Source organism: Bombyx mandarina, chromosome 13, assembly GCF_030267445.1.
Source record: "Bombyx mandarina strain Sakado chromosome 13, ASM3026744v2".
Taxonomy (NCBI): domain Eukaryota; kingdom Metazoa; phylum Arthropoda; class Insecta; order Lepidoptera; family Bombycidae; genus Bombyx; species Bombyx mandarina.
In genome coordinates, this window is record NC_143220.1 from 16,294,415 (window position 1) to 16,318,876 (window position 24,462).

The 24,462-nt window shown below is 35.4% G+C and overlaps 1 protein-coding gene across 1 annotated transcript in view; it reads right to left on the reverse strand.

Annotated features, from left to right (window-relative positions):
- Positions 1–10,129: 10,129 nt before the first annotated feature.
- Positions 10,130–24,462, reverse strand: part of Rab3-GEF (Rab3 GDP-GTP exchange factor) — a 49,042-nt gene continuing 34,709 nt past the window's right edge. The window contains 11 exon segments of the mRNA XM_089732554.1: positions 10,130–12,047; positions 12,549–12,652; positions 14,107–14,150; positions 14,153–14,235; positions 15,058–15,215; positions 15,614–15,745; positions 17,919–17,965; positions 18,042–18,114; positions 21,089–21,130; positions 23,472–23,597; positions 24,288–24,415. Of these exon segments, the coding sequence (XP_089588680.1) occupies positions 11,897–12,047; positions 12,549–12,652; positions 14,107–14,150; positions 14,153–14,235; positions 15,058–15,215; positions 15,614–15,745; positions 17,919–17,965; positions 18,042–18,114; positions 21,089–21,130; positions 23,472–23,597; positions 24,288–24,415 (1,088 nt within the window). The 3' untranslated portion in view covers positions 10,130–11,896.

A 24,462-nucleotide genomic window follows, 5' to 3' on the forward strand; every position in this document is an offset into this window, starting at 1 on the left:
AATAGCTATATAGCTAAACAAATCCGCAAAATTATAATTTGCGTAATCACTGGTGGTAGGACCTCTTGAGAGTCCACACGGGTAGGTACCACCACCCCGTCTATTTCTGCCGTAAAGCAGTAATGCGTTTCGGTTTGAAGGGTGAGGCAGCCGTTGTAACTATACTTGAGACCTTAGAACTTATATCTCAAGGTGGGTGGCGCATTTACGTTGTAGATGTCTATGGGCTCCAGTAACCACTTAACACCAGGTGGGCTGTGAGCTCGTCCACCCATATAAGCAATAAAAATAAAAAATAAAAATTATGCGGTGAATGCATCGAACGCGTATAGGAAATCAAAGTGAATGTTTCGATGTCCCGTCAGTTTGTATTTGTATTGAGCATGAATGCCTCTTGCCACTCAAAATGCTTTTATCCACGACCCAAATTGAATCAGAGCTTGCACTATTCTTGCTCTACTAACCTTATTCACTTATAAGTAATTTCCTGATCCTTTTATGGCTTCCCTTAGAAGGAAGCGAAACAATCCCTCAAATTCCATGGGCAGATTAAAAGAGGTGGAATCTTAGTTAAGACCGACCCCCCCCCCCCCGCGAGACTACAGAGATTGTAACTTCAAACTCATAACTTCATCCCTCATTCAGGGATAATGGTAATCTTGTTATTATTTCTCTATAGGCTTTCGTAACTATTGCATTTAAAACCGAGTGGACCATTAGCAAATCTAGAGCAATATAAAATCAAATTCAACAAAATAAAAATTGATTCATTATTCTAATTATATTACTTGTTGGACCGTCATCGTGGATCTTGTGTACTATAGTAGAATTATTTCGTGCGTTCAGTTTGGGTCATAAAAAATCGGAGCGGTGCAGCGAGTATTTCGCTCTCTCTTCCACTCACGAGCCTTATGGACGGGCATAGTGATGCGCATTATTGTTGTCGATAAGCGTTATCGATAGTGTATTTAGTTTTGTCATGTGGGTTAGTGATAAAAATGAAAGAAAAAATCACTAATCAAACGCTTACACCACATATCGCCGCAGCAAGTTAACAAGAACGGCTGAAATTAACACTTTGTAACTTTTCCGGACCTATTCTCATTTCAGTGAAATTTTTAAAATATTGTTGATAATAACACGTGCTTGTGCTGGTATATTTTTGCTAACAAGCAAAATTTTGAATAAATTCTACCGTTTTGTTACAAAACAAAGGAGTAGCCATTGTGTCATTAAAGAAATTCAGACAAAATCAATTTCTCTTCGACATATTTGATGTACTATAATTTGCTGGTAGGTACAACAAATGACTCATAACATAATGTCTCACCACCCTTCGTATATCACCCCGTTTCTATTGATAATATCGTTCGATTTTTATCGATAATGGCGTTGCGCCTGCGCAACATGCTCACTCCCCTAGCCGGCTATGTTTTATGTATGTATGGTATGACCCAAACTGCACGGACAAAATAATTCTACTATAGGTGCTCAAATTTATCGTCTTATCAATTACTAATGTTAGTGTTGTTTAGGTACTTGTTGGTTCTAAAACTACCGGTCCTGAAAGCTTGCATATTTGTTATCCTCGTGTATAATACAACATTAATACGGTTTCGCGATTCATCTGTCATCCTATTTATCGCTTGCTTCTTTCAGAATGGTGCATGTCACGTTATTTAATTGAATAATGTTTTGCAGAGTGCTGTGTGGCTTAATTCAAGTTCCCAAAATTTCGTTTTCGAATGGCAGGTACTGGAATCGGAAAATGAACTTGATAGTGAACCTTTGGAAATTAGTAATTTTAAATCAACTAAGGTAAGAGTTTAATTTACATTCGACAGATTTGGATTTTATTTTGGTGTTATCGGATGTTTTTACGAATTAAATATTGTTATAATCACGTTTGCGGTTGAATTTTTATGTTGTTGGATCGAAGTTAAGAATTTGATCGAAGTTGCTTATAGAGATGTGTTGTCTGTGCTAAAAGCAAGAACTACTACTCTCTTATTAGCAGATTCTGCTGCTTCAACCACTATGTCCTTAACGAGCCATGTGTTTACTGTTTTAAATATTACATTTGACAGTAATACACATAAAATAAATAAAAACTGATCGGATGAAAGTTCGTTCATAATAATGTCAAATTAAATATTTTAATTAATGACGTTAAGATGTGGAATGCTTTGTTAAAATTAATGCTTAGGGCACCAGGAACGTAGTGCGACGAAAATTTTATCGTAAACTAAATTTAATTACGAATCGTTTTAAACTTTCACGGCTGTGTACATTATAAACAATATTTAACGGGTTCTTGTCACGGTTTATTGTTGTAATGGGCTCCCGATTTTGGCCGAGCTGCAAGCGTTTTAATCATGAGTAAACTCAAGACTACGTGTAGGATGTTAGAAGCACACAAATCTATCTATACTCTTTCTACTGCGTTTTTGGATGTCACTGTCGTGAATTTGCTTTCTGTTATTTTTTATTGCTAAGATGGGTGGAAGAGCTCACTGTCCACCTAGTGTTAAATGCTTACCGGAGTCCATAGACATCTACAACGTAAAGGGTGCCACCCACCTTGAGATATGAGTTCTAAGGTCTCAGTATAGTACAACGGCTGCCCCACCATTCAAAACGAAACGCATTACTGCTTCTCGGCAGAAATAGGCAGGGTGGTAGTATCTACCCGTGCGGTCTCACAACACTTTCTACCACCAGTAAATGTGTAATTGTGCTCGGAAAGGTGTGGAATGGTGACCCCGTCCCAAAAAGCTTGACATATCTTAGATATATATTTGAGAATATGATATACTGAACGTCTAAACAAATAAATTGTTTTTTTCTTAATAAACTATAATTTTGTTTATAATAATAATATTGTTTGTTTGTCAGACATAAATATAAATTTATGTAAATTTATATACATTTAAGTATGTCAGAATATAAAATCTTTATAATTTCAATTTTTAGAATATAATAAGGAAAAGTATTAAGAACAAATTTGAAGTAATTAAATCCCAAGAGTTACTTGGAGAGTCATCGAATAATAGCCAAATTACTTTAAACGACTTTAGTTCCAGTGCAAATTTAAATACTTCTAAAGAGGTAAGTTTTCGATTAGGTATACAGTTGATAAAATTTGCCACGTAAGTATATTTTGTATTTCATTTGATCAGGAAACAAATAAACTGCAATCTATGATCAAGGGAATTTATATCAAAACTAATAATTGGAGCTAATTTGGAGCATTAAAACTTATTTTGAACTTAATCTGCGCGGTGTCTCATAACAAATTCCGGAGAAAGCGGCAAAACTACCCACGAATCCGTATGAAAGCGCTTTTTGAGAAAAGTCTAATACCATGAATACATTTGAATCAATCGTAATTTGAAGACTTGAAACTGTGGATTTTCAACCTTATTTAAATCAGATTTGCGTATTAATTATAATTAAAGTTAAAAATCAACTTGAAGTCTAATGCTATTTTTCCTTTGAAATCTTACTCGGTTGAGTAAGGTTTTCAACATACCGACGTTTATTTATTTCAGATGTCAGATTTCATAAACGATTTAGAAATAAAAAGTCAGATGCTCGAAAACGAAGGTACAACAATGTGGAATGCAACGATGATGAAAAAAGAGGAAATATTATCGTCACTAACCGATACAAATTTAAAAGAATCATTAACTGAAAAACTAAAAGTGATTAAATCCATGGCTGAAGACGAATAAATATGTTTATAGTAATAAATACATATGTATAAATAGGACACCTACTATCTACCATATATACGCATTGATGACCCCGTTGCCAATGGATTCAGCCTTTGTGACTGCTGAAACCTGACTGCTTGATCTAAATGTGAAATGAAACTAATCACTCAGATACATTGCATCATTTTAGCTGAATTTGAATATTGTATAATGAAAACCTAAAGTAAACTAACCCTAGACACGTATTTCAGTAGATGCTTCTCCGAATCTGCTTACTTACTTCGTTCAGTTCACCTGGAAAATCATAATCCCTGAAACAGCAGGCTCTAGATTCTGCGATTTATTCTTGTCAATTGAAATAAATTTTTTTTTCATTGGCCAAACAATTGGTAAAGACATTGGCCCTGGGTGAATCGAATTAAATTACATGAAAGATCGAGTTGGGGAGAGGAACTTTTTCAACTTAATTTACCAATTCTAACTGCAATTGGAGGTGTTTGAGGAGAGATACCGATTCTTGCAGTATATTGAGATTGTAAATTTTGACCACCATTGTCCTTCAGTGGGCCCATCAAACGCGAAATTTTCTAGTTACAATGAGCCCTAACGACGATAAAGCAGGTCCTTGAATGCTTTTGAGCGACAGACACGGATAAACATATGCCTGGAGTACTGCACTGAAAATGAGCAAAAACTTCTTGATCTTAGATATTCTTGTAGATGCTATCTGAGTACTTAAGCGCCCAGAAACTCGGTTTTGGGCAACAGATATCGTTCTAATAGTTATCGTCTCCTTGATCGATTGTACATCCCCGAGGCAACTTGCACGTCAGGTTAATGAACTTAAGATTAAGATGCAGTAGATATATCGGCTAGTTAGTATACGAAACTAGAGTTGGAATGTGCCATTATGACAATAACAGCTACCTTGACCTTGACTTGACGTATGACAGGGGTGATGTGTTGTGGTTCTTCTATATACTTGAGAGGAAGAATTAGATAGTAGAATAAGTTAGTAGAATCTACCTGGAAATCTAAGAAAACTTCCGGAGTTTATTCTGAAAGATGAGTTGCTCGAAACATTGTTTCGATTATTTGGCAACTCATGAAACGAGGTGATAGACTTGAAGTAGATTTTTTAAAGTAATACCGAGTGGTAATTTTTAAGTAGACTGTATGTTTTGCGTCCAAAGAGTTACACGAACTTCTGTTATCTATTTGAATTCAGAAAAGTCTCGATACCAGGCCACAAAAGAAAAGGAATTCGAATTTGGTGTTAAAAAAATTTAAAACATGGACGTTCTTTATCTTTAAACTTCCATTACGGCTGGTACTGGTTTGATTACCAGACTGTGTTTGTTGTACCGAATTTGTTAATCGGAACTTGTATATATCGACGCTGAAAGGCAAACATGACTAAGCGACAATGCGTGAACTTTACAGTAGAGCAATTTAAAGTTGAAATATTTGGAAAAAAAAATATTTTAACGAATCTAACTGTAGGATTGAAATTATTTTAATAGACCTAGATATAGTTTTTTTTTGCCCATCGAATATACTTAAAGGCTATGCCTATCATTTGTGTATATAGCAGTTATTGTCGCTTATATATATTGTCCATAATTTGATAAACAGGTAAAATTATCTGAATTTTATATAAAAGTTTCTCGTCACAAGTAAACTTATCTAAGCCAGCATTGAAAGATTTGGAGTAACGTGTAAAACAATATGAGCTATCGTTGAAAGATTTTCAGTAACATGTAAAGTTAGACAAATTCGCACAGCTTACAGTTTCGTTTTGGGTATATTGGACTAAAGTGATCCCATAGTTCACAACAAATCGAGTAAATGTATCTAAATACTATTCCACTTTTTTATGCATGTAGAAAGTGTAAAGAACTAAAATGTAATAAATTACTTTGATAAATCATGGCAAAAGAGCGAAACCAAAGAGCGAGACATTTATGAATAAACATTTATTGTAAGAGACAATGGGATATATTTTTTTTGTAACAAAATCACGCTATTACTATTATATTATATACAATATTAAATAAATAAACCATAACAGATGTAGTGTATTCCAATATAATACAAAATCTAGTTATTGCCTCATCAGTCTTAAAAACAATAGAGAATTATTAAAACTCATAAAAGCTCTAGTTTTCAGAGTAAATCAACAACAAAAACAATATAATTGTATTCTGTTATTAACATAACCAAACTTAACAACACTATTGTAATTTAATCACTCTCCAAAGGCATACGATAGATATGCGACATGAGATCTTGTTATTTTTGTTAATCGATCACAATCTTCAATATCGTACAATGTCGTGCACGTGGAATGCTCAGAAACTCTTGTTTAAGACAATTAGGAATGACTTTGTCAGTGCAAAGTTTGAGCAATCATCATATTTGGCTTTTGAGATGGGTAACTGAGACCTATAACAAGATGTCAGTGATAACTTGATTTAGGCTGAACTTCGACATCAAAAGATGATGCAGAAGCATTCATAGATGTTTTGTATTTAACGCTTTGCTTGTATTTTTGGAAAGTCATAACACGGATCTGCCTTTGAAGTACTTATCACTAATACTATCCATTTATAAAAATCTTCATAGCTCAGTCTTTCCACCTGAAAAAGGCGATGAATCTTGCCTAGCTGTTGAAAATACTGTAAACCATTGTGATGATGCGTAAACAGTGGTATTTTTTGATCCATTCTCTACAATAGCATGGTATCGACATGTAAGTGTGTTTCGTCAATAGATAGTTTATTTGAATAATATCGATATATTTGCACTCCTGTAATGATGAATGCAACATTGCTAATACCGTATGGTTCCGGTTTTGGCCTGGACAACAGTCGCAATAGAGAAGTAATCGCGTAACGTTTCTGGACTGAATATATTTATGTAAAATAGTTGCAATCTCATTGGCACCACGCTTGCCATTACTTTCATCCCAGTAGTAACAAAAAACATCCCAGTAGTAACTTTCATAAACACAAAAATTACATACGGCTAGTTTCCTACTACGAGCATAATACAAAAACATAGATTGTGCAAAAGCGTGTGAGTACTTTTTCCGAAACTAGCATATGAGATGACGGATCATCTCGGTGTATATTTTTGTGGGCTCTAAACGGGTATGGCTTTCTTCTTTTTCTATTTCATGTTATTACTTTTCACTTTAGTTTTCAGGATTTTTCATTTTTTTCGTAGTGAAGACGCTTGACTTTTTTAGGTACATGAAATGCGATGTTGAAATTATCTTGGAATATTTTACGAAAAATTCTCTCGCTTACAATATGCATGCCCTGATCCATGTTGTGTTTTTTGTATAGTTTGTATAAGTTGTAGATATTTCTAATTTCTTCAGAAAAGTAAACTTTGCTCGAATCTTGACGATAGTAATGCGAAGGTACCGCTGGTATTTTTTTTATTTTAGTGCTCAGATCAAGAGCTCACAGCCTAGCTGGTGTTAAGTAGTAACTGAATCCCATAGACATCTACAACGTAAATGCCACCACCCACCTTGAGATATGAGTTCTAAGTTTCAGTATAGTTACAACGGCTGCCCCACCCTTCAAACCGAAACCCATTACTGCTTCACGGTAAAATCACGGCAGGGTGATGGTACCTACCCGTGCAGACTCACAAGATGTATCAGCGTAACTTTAACTAGTAGGTGAACTCACGGGACTCAAACCTGACGATGTTGCTAACACTGGCCCTAGCAAGAGCAGTGCTTCGCAGAATCTACCACCGTATCGGAAACGCGACTCACTGAGAAAATCCGGCGAGAAACTCAGTGGGCTGTGTCTGTGGGTTAATTTACTCGCCGAACCCTTCGTCGCAAGCGACGGGTTCGACGAGAACGATGACCGAGGAAGTCAATCGTGAACATTTGTTAAGTACGTATTTCATTCCAAAAATTGGTACCCGCCTGCGGGATTCGAACACCATTGCATCCCTACATACGAATGCACCGGACGCCTTATCCTTTAGGCCACCACGACTTTGTAAACTTTTGATAAATCTTTTTACGGAATCTATAGTCATTTCTTTGGTCTTATTTGGTGGTTCACATCTCCCTCATGGGAACAAAATGCAAAATAATGTGACAAACGACTTTACTAAGCGACGCCCAGCTTACGAATGTCACCTTTTACCAGCCCGCCAAAACGTGGTACGCGACTAGTTGCGCATACCCACGCGACGTATTTAAACTCGCGCAGTTCCTTAGCGATAAAAAATTATATTTTGTTTACGGGTAAACATAACTAAGCGCCAAAAGTAACCATTGAAATTAATCAAGTAAAATTATCTAGGCGACGTAGTTATTAGAAATGTTGTCATGTACAAATATTTACAGATGGAAAGGGGTATTATGTTAAACAAGTAAAACTATCTAAGATTCAATATTATTCCATTTTGTTTCAAGTTAAATTGTATAACTGTACCAATTACGACTACTTTGTATAGGTAAAATCTACTAAGTGGTTTGAAAGAAAAATTTCATAACAAGTAAAAAATAAATAAATACAAACAAATGAAAATTTAAAAACATGAATAACTGACTAAGTAAATAATACCTAATTATTAAAATGTCCTAACTGCAGGATGTCTCTAAAATAACTTTTTTTTTTGTCGTTTGGTAGGAAAAAACTGCATTTTTATGAAAATCACACCATATCTAAGCGACATAAAACACGTCACAGAGTGATGAAACCTATACTAAACGACGCAGAAAAATCAGACGATTCCAATGGTGTATATAACTCATTTTGCCTACTTTTGTCGCTTAGTCAGGATTGCCTTTCAAGCGTCGATATGTAAGCTCATGTTGAAAATGTCAACAATATTTTACGATTCAGAATACTGCATCAGCCTCCCTGAAGTGCCAACCATAAATGTATAAAACATAGCCTCAACTTGAATGTAAAAAACGCGCGAACGCCAAGAACTTTAACAAACAAAGAAATGACCATTCGTATTTGCACACATTATTATTTGGAACATTCGGGTAGGTATAGCCTCTTCTTAGAAACGCCTGATTCAGGTAAGTTTGACCCAAAATAATTTGGGTTACAGTTATAAATGTGAAACATTCCGTTTAAATCTTTATTTTTTGAAATTTCGATGTCAATGTTGACCGAATGGGTCAATTTGTTCAGATGACATTGATAGCGAACGTCCGTCAGCACCTCAGTCAAACGATCAACTCGAACCAAACTTTGTTGTCAGTGTTACGTGTGCTTAAAGGCCTGTAGAGTTGTTAGATTGTAAGCAAGCTCATACGAGTACCCACCTGAATATAATAGTATTAATGTAAGATATAAATAGGATATAATATTGTTTAATGTATAAATATATTCCTATTATTCTAAAATAGAATAAAGAGAACGTAAGTTTATATAAGTGTACGATTAAGTGAAGTACTTCGAGTTGAAAAAAATAATTTAATACTTTTTAACTTAGGTTAAAGTACCTACGTTTTAAAGATTTTGTACTGCTTTAATTGATTCACGTTCACTTAATACGGACTGATTATAATAAGAAAAAAATATATATTTAAAAATATATTTTCAAATAGTTATTTTATTGTTAGTCCTTTTTGATGTTTTAGTTCTTTTTTTTATAGCCCTTGTAGGCAGACGAGCATACAGCCCATCTGATGGTGAGTGGTTACCGTCGCCATGGACTTCAGCAATGCCAGGGGCAGAGCCAAGCTGCTGCCTACCGCTATGTTCATATGTGATTCGTTCGATAGTGATGTTATTTTTGATTGTATAATGTAGCTAAGTTTAATTTTAGTTTGATAACTATGTTTTTAATAATAAGGTAGATTAAACCTAACGTGAACTAAGATTAAAATGATTTTTGATTTTTTAAACTTGGACATAATCCTGAAAGCGATACCATCAGAATATAAAGTATATTTAGGATGTACTATGTATCTAAAACTAGTTTATATCTGTGATATTATGTTAAAAGTCCAATTATAAAAGCAGTATAAGTACTTTGAAACGCACGGTTGTAATAAAGAAATAAATGTAAACAAATAAATTTATTTCATTTTAATTTACATACTAAATTACACACTTTCCAAAGTCATAACGAATTGGGTATAGTGCGATAATAATAACCGTCTACTTTTTTTAAGACGGTTAAAAACGAGCCACTTACCTGAAGCTAAAGACCACAATAATTGAAAGTCTGTATTAATAGTTTTACTAAAGTAATATTGGACGCTCGTATTATAAAGAACTGTTACCGCAACACGAATTAAAAACAGCACCTATGTACTTGGATAATATTCTTACCTGGTTAAGCATCCCTTATGACATTGGTAACTATGTTCCATAAAGTTAATAAACAAATACGCGGTAAATAAATAAAAACAGTTTATGGGTAACTAATTTATTAAATTGCCATAAAATAATTTCATATTTCTAAACTTTATTAACCCTGACATATTTTTAAACATTTAATAGGACATTAAGCTATAGCAATAGTATTTCAAAATAAACACAATACGTTTTCGTTAATAGCTTGATCATAATAAATTAGGATTTAAGTAGGTAGGTACATTAATAGGTACATACGGTAAATTATAAATATTATTTGATATCTTTATATCACTAGTTGTTTGATAAAATCTCTAAGACTCTACTTATTATCGACACAAACCTACGTTTTTACCTCTATGTACTTGCAAAATCCAATTGTATTTTATTTTTCTAGTGTATACTTTTAAAATAAAATAACACATCAGCTAAGTGACGATTCTATCACCAACATATATTTATCATCATCTGCATTTGCATATTTTCCATAACTATGCTCTCAGTATGGCAACACTAACACATACATACTTTTACTACATTTACATTCAAGCTTGTTTAATGCTAAATCGTTATTAATTTATATTCTTTCAAAAAAGTGAAAAAGTAATTTAGGTAACGTAAGCCTTTCCAGTGGGTATTTAATAGTACATTGTGCACCAAGGGAGAAAGTTGGACATTTCCTCCCGCGTGTTGCTCGGGTGGCAATTTTGAAAGGAGGAAATTTCCAACTTTTCTCTCGCGGTGCACGTACTATTTTTTCTCCTACCAGGCTGAAAGTTCGTAGAGTACCGAGAAAACGTGGAAACTACTACTAATTGAATAAGAACTGTCTGATGAACTCATCTTTGTTTAATACTTCACTATTAAATTTTATTGCCTTTTGTTTATTTCACTTTTACACTAAACACAATATTGCAAATTACCCGAGCACAACAATGGCGGAGAATTTTAGGTGCGTGAGAGCAGACGTAGACACTAACGCGCATGCGCACTTGTACCCAGGGAGAAAAAGTTACAGTTTCTTCCCTGTACAGCGGGACGAAACCGAACTTTCGGCGTCGGTAGGAGAAAAAATGTATATGTATGTAAACCGTAGAATAAAATGCATTGTTATGCTACTGTAGTATGCCTATTTGTAATAGATCAATAAATATATGTACAATATTTTTTAAACTAATTGAAAACAATACATTTTAAATCTGTTCAAACTATAACTGCATCCCGTATTTAAACTGAGAATTCGCCTTTCATGGTCTGTATCAGACAAGAACAAAAAATTTGTTTCAGATTTAGGTACCTAACTGCGCTCTAAGCTAGGTATGTACTTGATTTTCTTGTGCTACCGGCTTAATGTTTATTTGACATTTATCGAGCTACTTTATCGATCCAAAGATGGTGAATGGCTTGGCTTTGACTTTTTCCATAAAAGAGTTTTAAGTGGTAGTACATACAAATTAGTCTAGATGGGCATACGACATCACCGGTGTTTAGCTGTTCCTGGTGATTATAGAAACCACAAATTACATTCGCTGCAAGATCCCAATTACTATGTACCATACTACTTATTACGAATGCGTGGTTGTTCTGCTACAGAAATAGGAAGGGCGGTGGTTGTTGGTTATATAAAAGTAATTAATTATATTCAGATAAAGAAAATTTAAAAAAGAGTATTTTTAGATCAATACTACGTATCTTAATAATTATTATGAAAAAATACTACGTCGTCAAATCATGATATTTATAATAAGAGGATGGATTCACATTTAAAAAGGTAGGTGCTTTATTAACGCAAACAACAAAAATTAGTCTTAATATAAATTAAGTTTAATTTCTATCGGTGGTCGACGAACGTCTCATATTGTTCCGCTGTGGAATGACGAACTCGGTGTTCCGTGGGGCGAAAGGGTTCGTGGTCGCGAACGTAGCCGGCGCCGCGCGACGTACCGACCCCGCGTCCGAACCAACGCCCGTACTTCTGAAACGAATGTAACTAATATAATATTTAATCTGTGATGTGAATACACTGCAGACTTTTTGGCGGGAACGCGAGGAACGAAGTAGTGTGATTTGTTTTATTTTGGTATTAAAGTGTTAAACGTGCGGTTTATTATTAATGGTGGTTTATTAACTGTTCACCATCTGTAAAAGTGCGCAAATGTAAGAAAATGAAAAAAAATCGCTGTACGTGTCTTCTTGAGATCTTCCAAAATTTCACTGAAGTCTTCGACCACCACTTTCTGAGACTTTATTTTCATCTTATCTCATCTCGTCTCATTTAATTTCATGCCAATTGAATACTGATATGATTAAATAACAGAAGATATTTATAATTCGACACTGTCAACAATGGCATCGAAAGAAGGCAATTGCCATAATTAAAAATAAAAGAAGAAAAATGGACTACAAGAGCAATCGGGACAGCGTTCACTAAAGTATTCGATATATAAATATTATAGCGATTAGCAGTAGCAATTACCTAGGGCTGACGTTTAAATCTGCTGCTGCGGATAGTTGTCGCGGCGGTAAAGCGGGAGGCGGCCGCGGCGCTCGTGGGTTGGCCGCTGTCGAGCGAGGCGGAATCTGAAGTAAACGATAATTGTCTGTAAGATTTACTGCTAGCCTAAACATAAATGTCTAGTCGTGATATTGCAAGTTTTGCATATAACATATTTTCATATTAATACCAATCAATAGTTGCAACTTACTTAATATATCTGAGATTCGCGACCGCCATCTAGGCAATATTTACTGCAGAACATTATGTTTTATGGGTAAGGACCTAGTTAAACGGTTGGAAAAGGTCCGAAGTTAAACTAACATTTCTGTGATGCTCAAACAAAGCAAACAAAACAATAAAATAAAAATCCGAATAATTTATAGCCACCAAAAAACGTGTCGTTTTTCTATTTTGTTTTAAATTGTCTATCGCACACTTCTATGCTTTTTCTTGGTTTACTTTTTTTTTTACTAATCCTGAATACAAAGACAAACGCTGTCCCTGGTATTTTTTGACATGATTACAGAACAAAATCGTGATTCAAATATCCTTTCCAGTTTCACCAGGACAGGTGGGCGAGCAAGGCTCAGCTAGGAGGGGTGGGATTTGCTAACAGCTGCCCGAGCGCCTCCGAAGAAGACCTAACAACTCAACAGTAGCTGCCTCGCGAATGAATCTACTACCGGATCGGAAACGCGACATGCTGAGAAGACCCGGCGAGAAACTCAGCGGGCTGATGCATGGGTTAGGTTGCACGTCGACCTCTTTGCTGACATCGACGAGTACGGTTACCGGGATCCCTCAGCCTGCTCCTAGTCTTAGAACTGAAGGTTTTTAAGTCGTCGTGGCCTAAAGGATAAGACGTCCGGTGCATTCGTATGTACCGATGCACCGGTGTTCAAATCCCGCAGGCGGGTACCTATTTTTCTAATGAAATACGTACTTAACAAATGTTCACGATTGACTTCCACGGTGAAGGTATAACATCGTGTAATAAAAATCAAACCCGAAAAATTATAATTTCTAATAAAAAAAAGTGAGCCGTCACGGGACGCCTGGCAGATGTGAAACATCGACATTATTTTGTAAAAGTAATATGCAGAAAAGAACAGATTGTGATAGGAACTAAATATGTCATAATGATAAAATAAAATATTACGAAAAAATAATTTGTTTCCAAGTAAAACACAGGTTATATGTACTGTAGTAAACAACACTGTCTACACTACGGAGTATACACTATAAGTATCAGCTCAGTGTAGCGAGAGAGATGGCTTAACGCCGGATCGAGTGGGAGAGAATCGCACAGTCGATTGCGCATGGCGACGCGTCGCCACAGCATGCGTCGCCACGCCAGAAATCGGTTTTACGTGCGGCTATAGATGTTTCACATCAAAAAGGTGTCTAATGTAAGAGTTATTAGATCTGATAGATCCGTAAGGACGTACATTGATTTTCTTACAGTTTCAACTTCGGTAAAGATAACTTTTACACGTGTATAAATAACTACAAATTAACGTTAGAGTACATAGATTACCTGCGGCGGTGCAGCATGAGAGTGAGCGCGTGCTAGACGCGGAGGGCTGGGGGCGGGGGACGGCGGGGTGGCATGCTCCCGGTACGACGCATGCCCCCTCCTTCTGGAGGAGACGAGGACGATGCCGTTCTGTAGGCGTGTTAACGTTATTTAAAAAATAAAATAGTATTTTACAAATTTTTACCAATATAAGAATGCGTCTGGACTGTACGATTCCTAAACTAAAAATGTTTTCTTAAAACAATTTACATGCTATATGCGTGCCACTTTCGTATTGCTCATAGTAAGTGTGTTTTGTAAAGGATTTCCGAAAACTAATTTCTAATAATTTTCCTTATACCACATCGCACCTTTAGAATTATAGAGATACATTTCGAAAGTTTTCGACTTACGACTTGAATTCAAAAATGGACCAAGAACTACCCCTTTCATCGAATTTCAATAATCAAACCAATCAAAAAAATTAAATCAAATCAACCAAAAGTAACTCGCCAGTCCTGTCGCCGGAGCCACTGCGGTCATCCACACTGCGTTTCCAGAGGTCTTTTTTGCCACGTAACATCCGACTATGGAATGAGCTCCCCTCCACGGTGTTTCCCGAGTGCTATGACATTTCCTTCTTCAAACGAGGCTTGTGGAGAGTATTAAGCGGTAGGCAGCGGTTTGGCTCAGCCCCTGGCATTGCTGAAGTCCATGGGCGACGGTAACCACTCATCAGCAGGTGGGCCGTATGCTCGTCTGCCTACAAGGGCAATAAAAAAAAACTTAAACAGGGACAAACTTATCCATCGGTCTCTTTCACTCCGCCCCTTCCTCTTCGACTTTTCAGTTTGAAAACTTTATATGATGTTTTCCAAAAAATACATTTTTTGGGTTGGATCTATATTATTCTAAAGGTGCGACATAATCTACATTGATCATTGAATCTTGGTAATAAGATCAAGTATTTACTTAGCAGCGGGTTGCGATACTTCATGTGCTGGTTGAATGTCGGGAGGTCGCTCTATGTCGCGGGGGGAGCGCGCGGGGGAGGCTCTTGGCCGCCGCTCTGGGGTATTTCCTTCACTTGCCGCGCGGGGCTCGGTGCTCCGGACAACATTCTTTTCAGCCTATTACGATTTCACGAAAATAAATTTTAAAATTTGCACACATTAAATCACTCAGATTGCGCTAAAACAATTGAAATAGATTACAGCTTAAATTAATAAAACCCAATAAACCCCAACCCAATAATGTGTATATAAGTATATATTTTTATGTAAGTTTATTAAGATATAGCACCGTCCAGTTTGCTTATTCCTCTCCCTGAAAGGTTGCCTGGAAGAGATCGCCTTCAGCGATAAAGCCGCCAATTTATGTCACCGACTATTATTTGTTTTATATGCTTACTCTGTACATATGGTGTTAAATTAGTATTATTATTATTATTATAAACCGTATTATTAGGTAGTCTTATATATGTTACTAAAAACTATAAATCAAGTGTGTGTACTGTTATTGAATTGACCTGTGGACTAACAGGCGCCGGGCTAGGCGTAGTAGGCACGCGAGCCGCTTGTTCTAGAATAGCTTTCTTTTGTTCTTGTCCGGCCGCGAAGTAAGAGAACACACAAAGCACCGCGTAACAAATCTGATCCGCCTGAGAAACAAAAAATATTTATTAATAATTTTTATATACATAGGTTATCTGTTGACTTTAGCAAATCACTATACATCAATTGGATTGTGGAAAGTTCACGAGCGGCTTCCGGGATCAAACTTGCATGACGTCAACATGCTGTTTGCAAGTTTACTTTGTAACGTATCAAGTATGTACATTTTTGCCTTTACTATTCCACGGTTTTGGCTCATGGAAACATAAAGAAAATACTAAAATTGGCAAATTTAGAATTTAGAAATAAAAACATCCTTAATTGCTGCGGCGAAACAATTCGGTTCTGTCTATGCGTACGTCAAGAGTGGGAAAGTTATTACATAATGCTATTGAGACCACGACCTCATGCCTCAACGAGGGCGAGCGACATCAATGTTATATATTATTATGTGTGCTCCGGTAACTACTTAACATCGGGTTGAAGCTCTGTCACTCATATGACCAATAAGACCATATAACCAAATTTTTAAAACGATTGTTATTTCTCATTCTCTTTCTTTCATAATCATCGGTAGTATTTTTATTTATTGCTTAGATGCGTGGACACAGCTCACCTGGTGTTAAGTGGTTACTGGAGCCCATAGACATCTACAACGTAAATGCGCCACCCACCTTGAGATATAAGTTCTAAGGTCTCAAGTATAGTTACAACGGCTGCCCCACCCTTTAAACCGAAACGCATTACTGCTTCGCGGCAGAAATAGGTAGGGTGGTGGCACCTACCCGCGCGGACTCTCAAGAGGTCCTACCACCAGTAATTACGCAAATTATAATTTAGTATAGTTTACTTCAGAGAAATAACTGGTCTCAGTTTTAATGATGATATCATTTTTAGCTCGTTCTTAAGAAAATTGTTATTTTTCTGAAAAGCCGCAGTACAGATAAATGAAATGTATTAGTGTTAGAACATTAGTGGAATGATTTGGAAATGTTCACAAAATGAGAATGAAACGATGCTTTTTGTTGCAGGTTAGTCGCGTTTCATTCTCGAACAATGTCAGTGTCATAAAACATATTATTATATCAAATTCAAAAGCGTACTTAACAATCTAAAGAGGTGTACAACCTTAATTAAATTTTATTTATAAACGTTAAAAAATTAAACGTCTTTCCCGAAACTGCATAAAAGGGCTGCCGGTAATTCTTGCCATGATTAAAAGATATAATAGAAAATGTATAAATGGATTTTAATTCCTCATCAAATTCTGCCAAGAAAATAATACTATATGTATCTATTTGATGATTAACATCTTAGCTTTATTTTTAGGATAAAAGGTATTAAATTATCACAGCTATTTTGTATCAGCTTCGGGAATATCTATCTAACACCGTGTCTTTCACATTTTAATTAGTTTTACTTGGTTAAAAGTAGTTCAGGCATATTATAAATTTCGATTGTATTTAAAAATTAGTGTAACATCGCTTTAAGTTTAGGTAATTTTAGTACAATTGAGTTAGTTTTGTTAGTAAAATAAGCGCAAACGGAATTACGGGATAAGCACCATAAGAGTTATGAAAAAAGCAAGAATAAAAAAAAAACATTGTAGGTACATACACGACTATGAATCGTATAAACTTAAGTGGTGAAATCGAGCTCAGATTCGGCTTCGATTAAATATTGAGACAACCATATTGAGAAGAAACGGTGCAGATCAAACACTACTTTCTCTGCCTACAACACAATAATACAAATCAATAAAACAAAATAAAATGTATTTTTCTATAAGGCAACTAATTCATCTTGTCAATTTTTGTAAAGGCAATATTAAATAACAATTATACAAAAATAAAACATTTAAAAAAAATCACCTGGTATAATTTACATAGCATTGTGAAAGTGAAAATTAAAGTGCAACATATAAATCTTTGAACAGCGTTTTTGTAGGTATTTTTTAAATAAATCGAACAGTTTTGTATGGATACCTGTTAACATTACAATTAATAAATCAGACACTATTATCTATAATAATCAAATCAAAGTCAAAATAAAATCAAAAATAACTTCGGTTTACTGGTTATAATTTCGGCTACAATTCATTTTAATTTATTCCTTATAGGAAATATTGTAAAAACACTGTTATCCCACGAATGGACTCGCATAGATATTTCGAACTAAAACGAATACTTATAGAAAACTGTCTCAAATTAAAATACTTGCCATTATAGATTTATATTTTCGTTGAATTATTTGTCTCGTCTTTGGATCTGTAAAATCAAAACAGATTGTTTTAGTATCATTTGAATCATATCAAAATCGACTACAAAATAAATTTAAACTTACTGAATTCTTCTAAAACGAAAATGCCGCCATTTTGAGTGAAGCATTTTCTAATATGATCCAGCCGTACAAAGAACTGAAAATTCAAAAATGTTTTAAATTTTAATCTCAATTATGTTATTTTCATTTCTTTAATAACAAATATTATTTTCTCATTGATTCAAAAAAAAACTATATTTTTATCTTCTTACGAAACGACATTGACATGCATCGGTGCTTAAATAAAAATACAAAGAAAGTTGATGGTACTAGTGATTCGTGATATGTTAGCTCTAGAATGCGTTTTGGCTTTGTTTAACGACAACCATTCTAACACAGTCAAAACTAGCTAACGTACGGGGTCAGCGGATTGGTGCGGGGGAGAGCTTCCGCAAATTGATTTCGATTTAGTTTGCGGGCTTATTGAACTTGTACTAAACTTAGACTAGACTAAATCTACAAACATATATATGCTACAAAGCTTAACAAACGCATACTTCTTATTGTTTATGTTATAGTGTTATATACGTTTACGTTATTCTCTTTTCGGTATCGATTAACTTAAAAGCTTACACTCTATATTATAACTTAAATATGGATTGTTCTACAATCACTGTTAAAATTCTAAGCATGGAAATATTTGTATTTTATATTTTTAAGCAAAATAATGTTTTATTTTCAACTTTTTTATAAAGACAATATTTATAACGTTGGCAATACTTAACGATGAATTGACGTTTGATAATAATTAACACTCATAGTATTTTCTTGAGTTTGCGCGAGTCATAGTCATAATGAGACCTACATTTACGGTTTAATCTTGCGTATATTAATGTAATTCTTTTCAACGTTTCAAATACTTTATAGTTTTCGTCGTCACGTACGATGGAGTAGTACACTTTATAAATCTAAATAAGATATCTACTAATAACATGTATACTGTTCTTTGATTATTTAAGGGCAATTGACTAGTGTTAACTTACTTGTATTGTTAATTTTATTGCTACCAGGATAATAAAATTGCAGTTTTAACCAAACATTTTTAGTCAATTATCCTTACTAAAAAAAGCTAACTAGCAGCTCGTTGTTTTTATTACACTATAAACTCATTTACACATAACGTTAACATTAACGTTTCATAGATGCAAGTAGCAACACATGCACGCGATATAAAAAAAAAGTGAATTCGGATGCAATTTTTCACATCTAATGCCTAATATATCGTTAATTACATATTATTATTATGTAATTAAAAACTATATTTTAACATTCAATGCTTTAAAATCATGCTATCCGATCGTGGACTTTCTGGCGCACTAGTTATTTTATTAGTACCTATGTAAAATTAATTAAAATCTACTTTATGTGAAATATAAAATTTTAGTAATTCCTCTTAATGAAATTACCCGTATAATGAACCAGAAACGTCCACGCGCGTTTGCGGAGCAACAGTAGCAGCTTAAGTGTATAATCTATGGTAGCAGCGTATAGTGTTGGGAAAGTGAAGCGGGGACGGGGGTGCTGCTAGCGAGGTCAGGCGTGCGGGGCGGGACGCGGCAGCCGGCCGCACCAGAACTTGTGAGATGGCGATGCTCTACGACTGACCTCGTGACGCGCTACGTCCGCTACGCTACTGCGTTAACGTGACGCCGCGCCGTTCGGGTTCCGGGTCGCGGGGGACGAACCGATTGAACATCGGCAATACGTGCCTCAACAATATAACAAGATCGTTCGCCGGACGATCCACGTAAAGAATGCAAGCTGTCGGGTGCGGTGACGTAAACAGATAATAAACAAAGGGCATCTATGTGCATGCACGACCGCGCGCTTTGGCGCTCGCCGCACTCGGGAAAACTAATACAACGCTAACAACGGCTAAAAACAATCTGAAAGCCTCAAAACTACAAGTAAAGCCCTACGACCTCGAACGATCATCGCTAAAATGGCGGAGCACGATTAACGTGGCTCGGTCAATAAAGGTCGAAAAGGTCGATCATCGTAAGAGCCAGCCATTACTAGTGAATGAACCACTGAGTACCTCGAAATCCTGCAGCGCAGCGGCGCGGGTCGGCGGTCCAGAGAGAGTAAAACAGACAAAAATAAGAGTTAGTTGAGGGCGGCCGAGCGCGTGTCAAGGACCATCTCAAAAGTTCCTACGGAGCGAACGCTGCGGCTCTGGCGCCCACGCACTCAGCGGATACGAGGGATTGCAGACAAATAGCACATGCACAAATTGTATCCAGTATACGTAAATCAGATGGGCAACAGTTAATCTTAAAATGTAAAAAAAACTAAACTATTACATCGAATCATTAATAGAGAAAGGTAATTAATTAATCAACGGCAAAATATACTGGGTCATCATCTGCGGTAATAAGCCATCATTCATAATATTATAATAGATGTAATTAGATGAAAAATTACCGGAATACCATGAATATAAGATATAACAATATCAAAATTATTGATACATTAGAATCAAATGTGATATAAAATATATAAATAAAAATAGGAAACTTTGAGAGGTCCTTGCGTCCGGTAGATATACTTTTATCTGAATAGAATACGTCGATTAAAACATTTGGGAACTAAAACACTAATAAATACTTCTTAACTATTCTTTAAATAGCACTATTAAGAGAAGAAGACCTAACCCTATGTAATGCTTGTTTTTATTACTGGTCTATTTGAAACTTCAAGTAAATTTTAGAATAATAACAATGCGCTAACGGCACTGATACAATACTGACAATGAGACAAAGAAGCACTGCACAACGCAGACGCTGTTGTAAATAGATTGTCATACAACTGCTTGTACGACCTTCTACGAATATTTCACTCAGACGAATCGAATTTTCCCAAATTAAGCGTATACACTGAAACAACTTACCTGACGCCATATTCTAATGAACATACCAAAAGTATTCATTAAAGCTCGCTACCCTCTTTATTATGAATTTATCTCCGTTTTGGTACATTTGGTACATACACTATTGTTATTAATAAGTTAATTTTACGAGAAAAGAAGCTGACAAAAAAGTTACGAACACGAATAAGCCCAAGCTACATACCTTGCTATGATGGAAGAGAAGTCCGACACCTTCCATGCACACCTTGAAAGCAACAATAATAAAATGTTTTTTTTTTATTTGTATAACTATTATTCGTTTATTGAAATATCAGGCAAAGTTCTGAATAAGAAGGTATTAATTATTTAGGAAGGATTACTGGTGGACTTAAGGCCTTCCCAGTTTCACCAGGACACGTGGGCGAGCACGCGTTCAGCCAGGAGGGGTAGGATTTGCTAACAGCTGCCTGAGCGCCTCTGAAGGAGACCTAATAGCTCAAGGGCAACTGCTTCAGGAATGTACCTACTAGATATTTATATGATTTCTTAAAGATCTCAAAACAAAGTTATTATATAATTTACGTGAACGTTTTATGTCTTTGGTAACATCAGATGAGCTGTGAGATTTTTTGTGATTTCTGTGTATTAAACTCGACATCACTCCCTGTCCAAACAAGTGTTAGTGAATCGTTAACTCTATCAATGTTATTAAGTCTTATTTAAGCGGCAGAAAATCATTTTATCGCTGTTTTTTTTCCATCAGTACACGAGAGATATTCAAGATTTTGCAATATTCACTGATTTCATATTATGTACAGGGAAAAGTAGTCTCTCCGGAATCCGAAACCATAATGTTATTCTGCGTTATAAAACAAAAAAAAAGTTAGTTATACCAAAAAGTCGTAAATTAGTTATAATACCAAAAAGTCCTTATAAATATGTCTAGTCAAAATTAAGGTACCATTTAATATTATGTAGTGATAGTAAGTAGTCGAAATGTGATGGTATTTCAGTATGTTTCTGACAGCTGAACTTTGTATGAATGAATGAATGATTGAAAGTTCTTTGTTGCACAAAAATTTTGTACACAGGTGAACTTAACGCCATGCAGGCATTCTCTTCCAGTTAACCCTCGTTGATGAAGTGAAAGATTCAAGAAGTGCGTAGTTAATACATAGCGATAATTTAAAGAATTACAGTAGACATGAGTAAAATGAACACTAGGTTATAATTATATTTCCAAAACAAATACATAGATACATACATAGAAAATACACAGATAAGAAACACATATCAAATAAAATAAATTATTGTACAGTACGACCGACGTAACTTGGCGAGTCTGAATATAGCCGCAGGTCAACTTTCGCGCATGTACACTCGAAAAAAAAAGTGTTATTAGCATTAATTTTTTTAAATCAAAATACGAATTAAAAATTCCATATACAGGGACCAAGTACAAATAAAATGAATATCAAAACACTATGAGAGAGAAAGCTATAAAAATAACGTAATAAATTAAAGAGAGGTAATAAAAGAATAATAAATTAAGACAGAAAGCGGTAAAAATAACGTAATTAAATTAATTCGAAAGTAAGCCCGAACACTGCCTTCAGTTGCGATCCGCTGTACTGAGCGTTGCGATACACCAGATCGTTAGCAACTCTAAATAAAACTGTCAACATCTTTTACGCCTTCTTCTTTTTCTTTTTAAAAAAAATCAAAAATTATGTTTGTCGGCCGTCGATTTAAAACACTATTATGCTTTGGTGGCATCTTTGTTAACGAATAGTATAAATGCCAAGGGACACTCAATACTAAAACAAATTTAAACACAAACAATCTTAAAACTAAACAAAAAACTGAGCACTAAACAAAAACAGTATAATAATAACAAATCAATGAAAACTTTTGTAGCCGCCCGTACTCAAGACAGAGATAGCGACACGAACACGACACTAATGCTAGCGTGTGAGTGAGACAAATTACCGCATACCGAGAATTACCGAATTTATACGATGTCAAGAAAAGGGATGTCCAATATGCGTGTTTGAGGATGTTGTTTAATCGATTTTTTTTAAAATTGATTAAAATTTATATAAAAATATATATTTATATTCCATTTTATAGGAGGTTTAAAATATTCACGAACAGTCCCTATTGTAGTAGTTGTTGATAAATAACTGATATTCAACTAAATCATGTCTTTCAACCAAGAAAATAAAGTGTTATTAGTTTTTTTTTATTAAAGATGAAGTCTCATTTACTAACGACAACATTCAATATGTTTGTAAATCTATTTCATTCATTATCTCATATAAACAAAAATCAATAAATTCCAAACCGATAAAAATCGATTGCGATATTTGATTGAATAAAGGGACGATTGTGTTTACATAGAGTCAATCCCTAGCCTAGACCTCCGCCCCGCGCACGTTGCTCATACCACCATTTGGTTCCTAAAAACGTTTGTGCGCAGCCTTCTGCGCGAAGTTCGGACTCGCCAAGTTACGTCGGTCGTATTGTACTGATAAATTATGTGTTGATAAATTATGTGTACGCTTTACATTGCGGCACTCTGTGTACAAAATATGAAGGCAGAGCACCTGTATGAGCCCGCCTTCGCCGGTAGCACAGTCTTGTACGGGGAACTCCCCGCCGAGCTCAGCTGCATCCTGACGCCGGCCGCTACGCTCCATCGCCTCTTTGATGCAGTAGTACAATGCCTTGCACTGTCGTGATACGTGTATATCGAATTAAACTTCACTGAATTAAGTGAACCAATATCCGAGACTAGCTTTTGCCCGCGACTCCGTCCGCGTTACTTTGGCATAACCCTAAATTTTACCACCCACTTCATTTACGTAGAAAGAAAATATTTTTGAATTATAGAATGATGAGCTGTTTAAGCCCCGATTTTGAAACATTCATTGGTGGTCTTATCTTAGCGTGATGTTATATAGCCTATAGCCTTCCTCAATAAATGGGCTATCTAACACTGAAAGAATTTTTCAAATCGAACCAGTAGTTCCTGAGATTAGCGCGTTCAAAAAAATAAACTCTTCAGCTTTATAATATTAGTATAGATTAGCCACCACTTATTGTTTACTTTACCAATTTAGTGACGACAAAGCAAGATGAATTTGAAGATTTCCATAAGCAATTACGAGAATCAAATTTCATCAGATTTTCATTGTCTCAAAATTACGGACGACTCATCGCAAAGTTGATGTTAAAGAATTTAAAGACGAATGGAGCAAACTTAATTTTAAACGCCGCAATTTAAAACATATGTTTAATTAATCCCTAGTAAGAATTACTAAGTATTACTACACTAGGCTCACATGTGCACATGTGCGTAAATGTAATGTACTATTATTATCTATTAGTCGACAAATTGCATCTATGGCGGTATCTTTTACCTTTTTAGTGTAATATTTGTGGAGTTGAGTTTGGCCCCCGTTTTTCCTCCAAAGGCACAGAACTCGGATTTTCGGGCTGTAAGTCATGTTGACTAGTCGCTCGTACCACCAACGTTCCACTATGGTTCCTGTAAGTAAATTTAGAGGTAAACAAAGGTCCCTCGAGTTATCCATT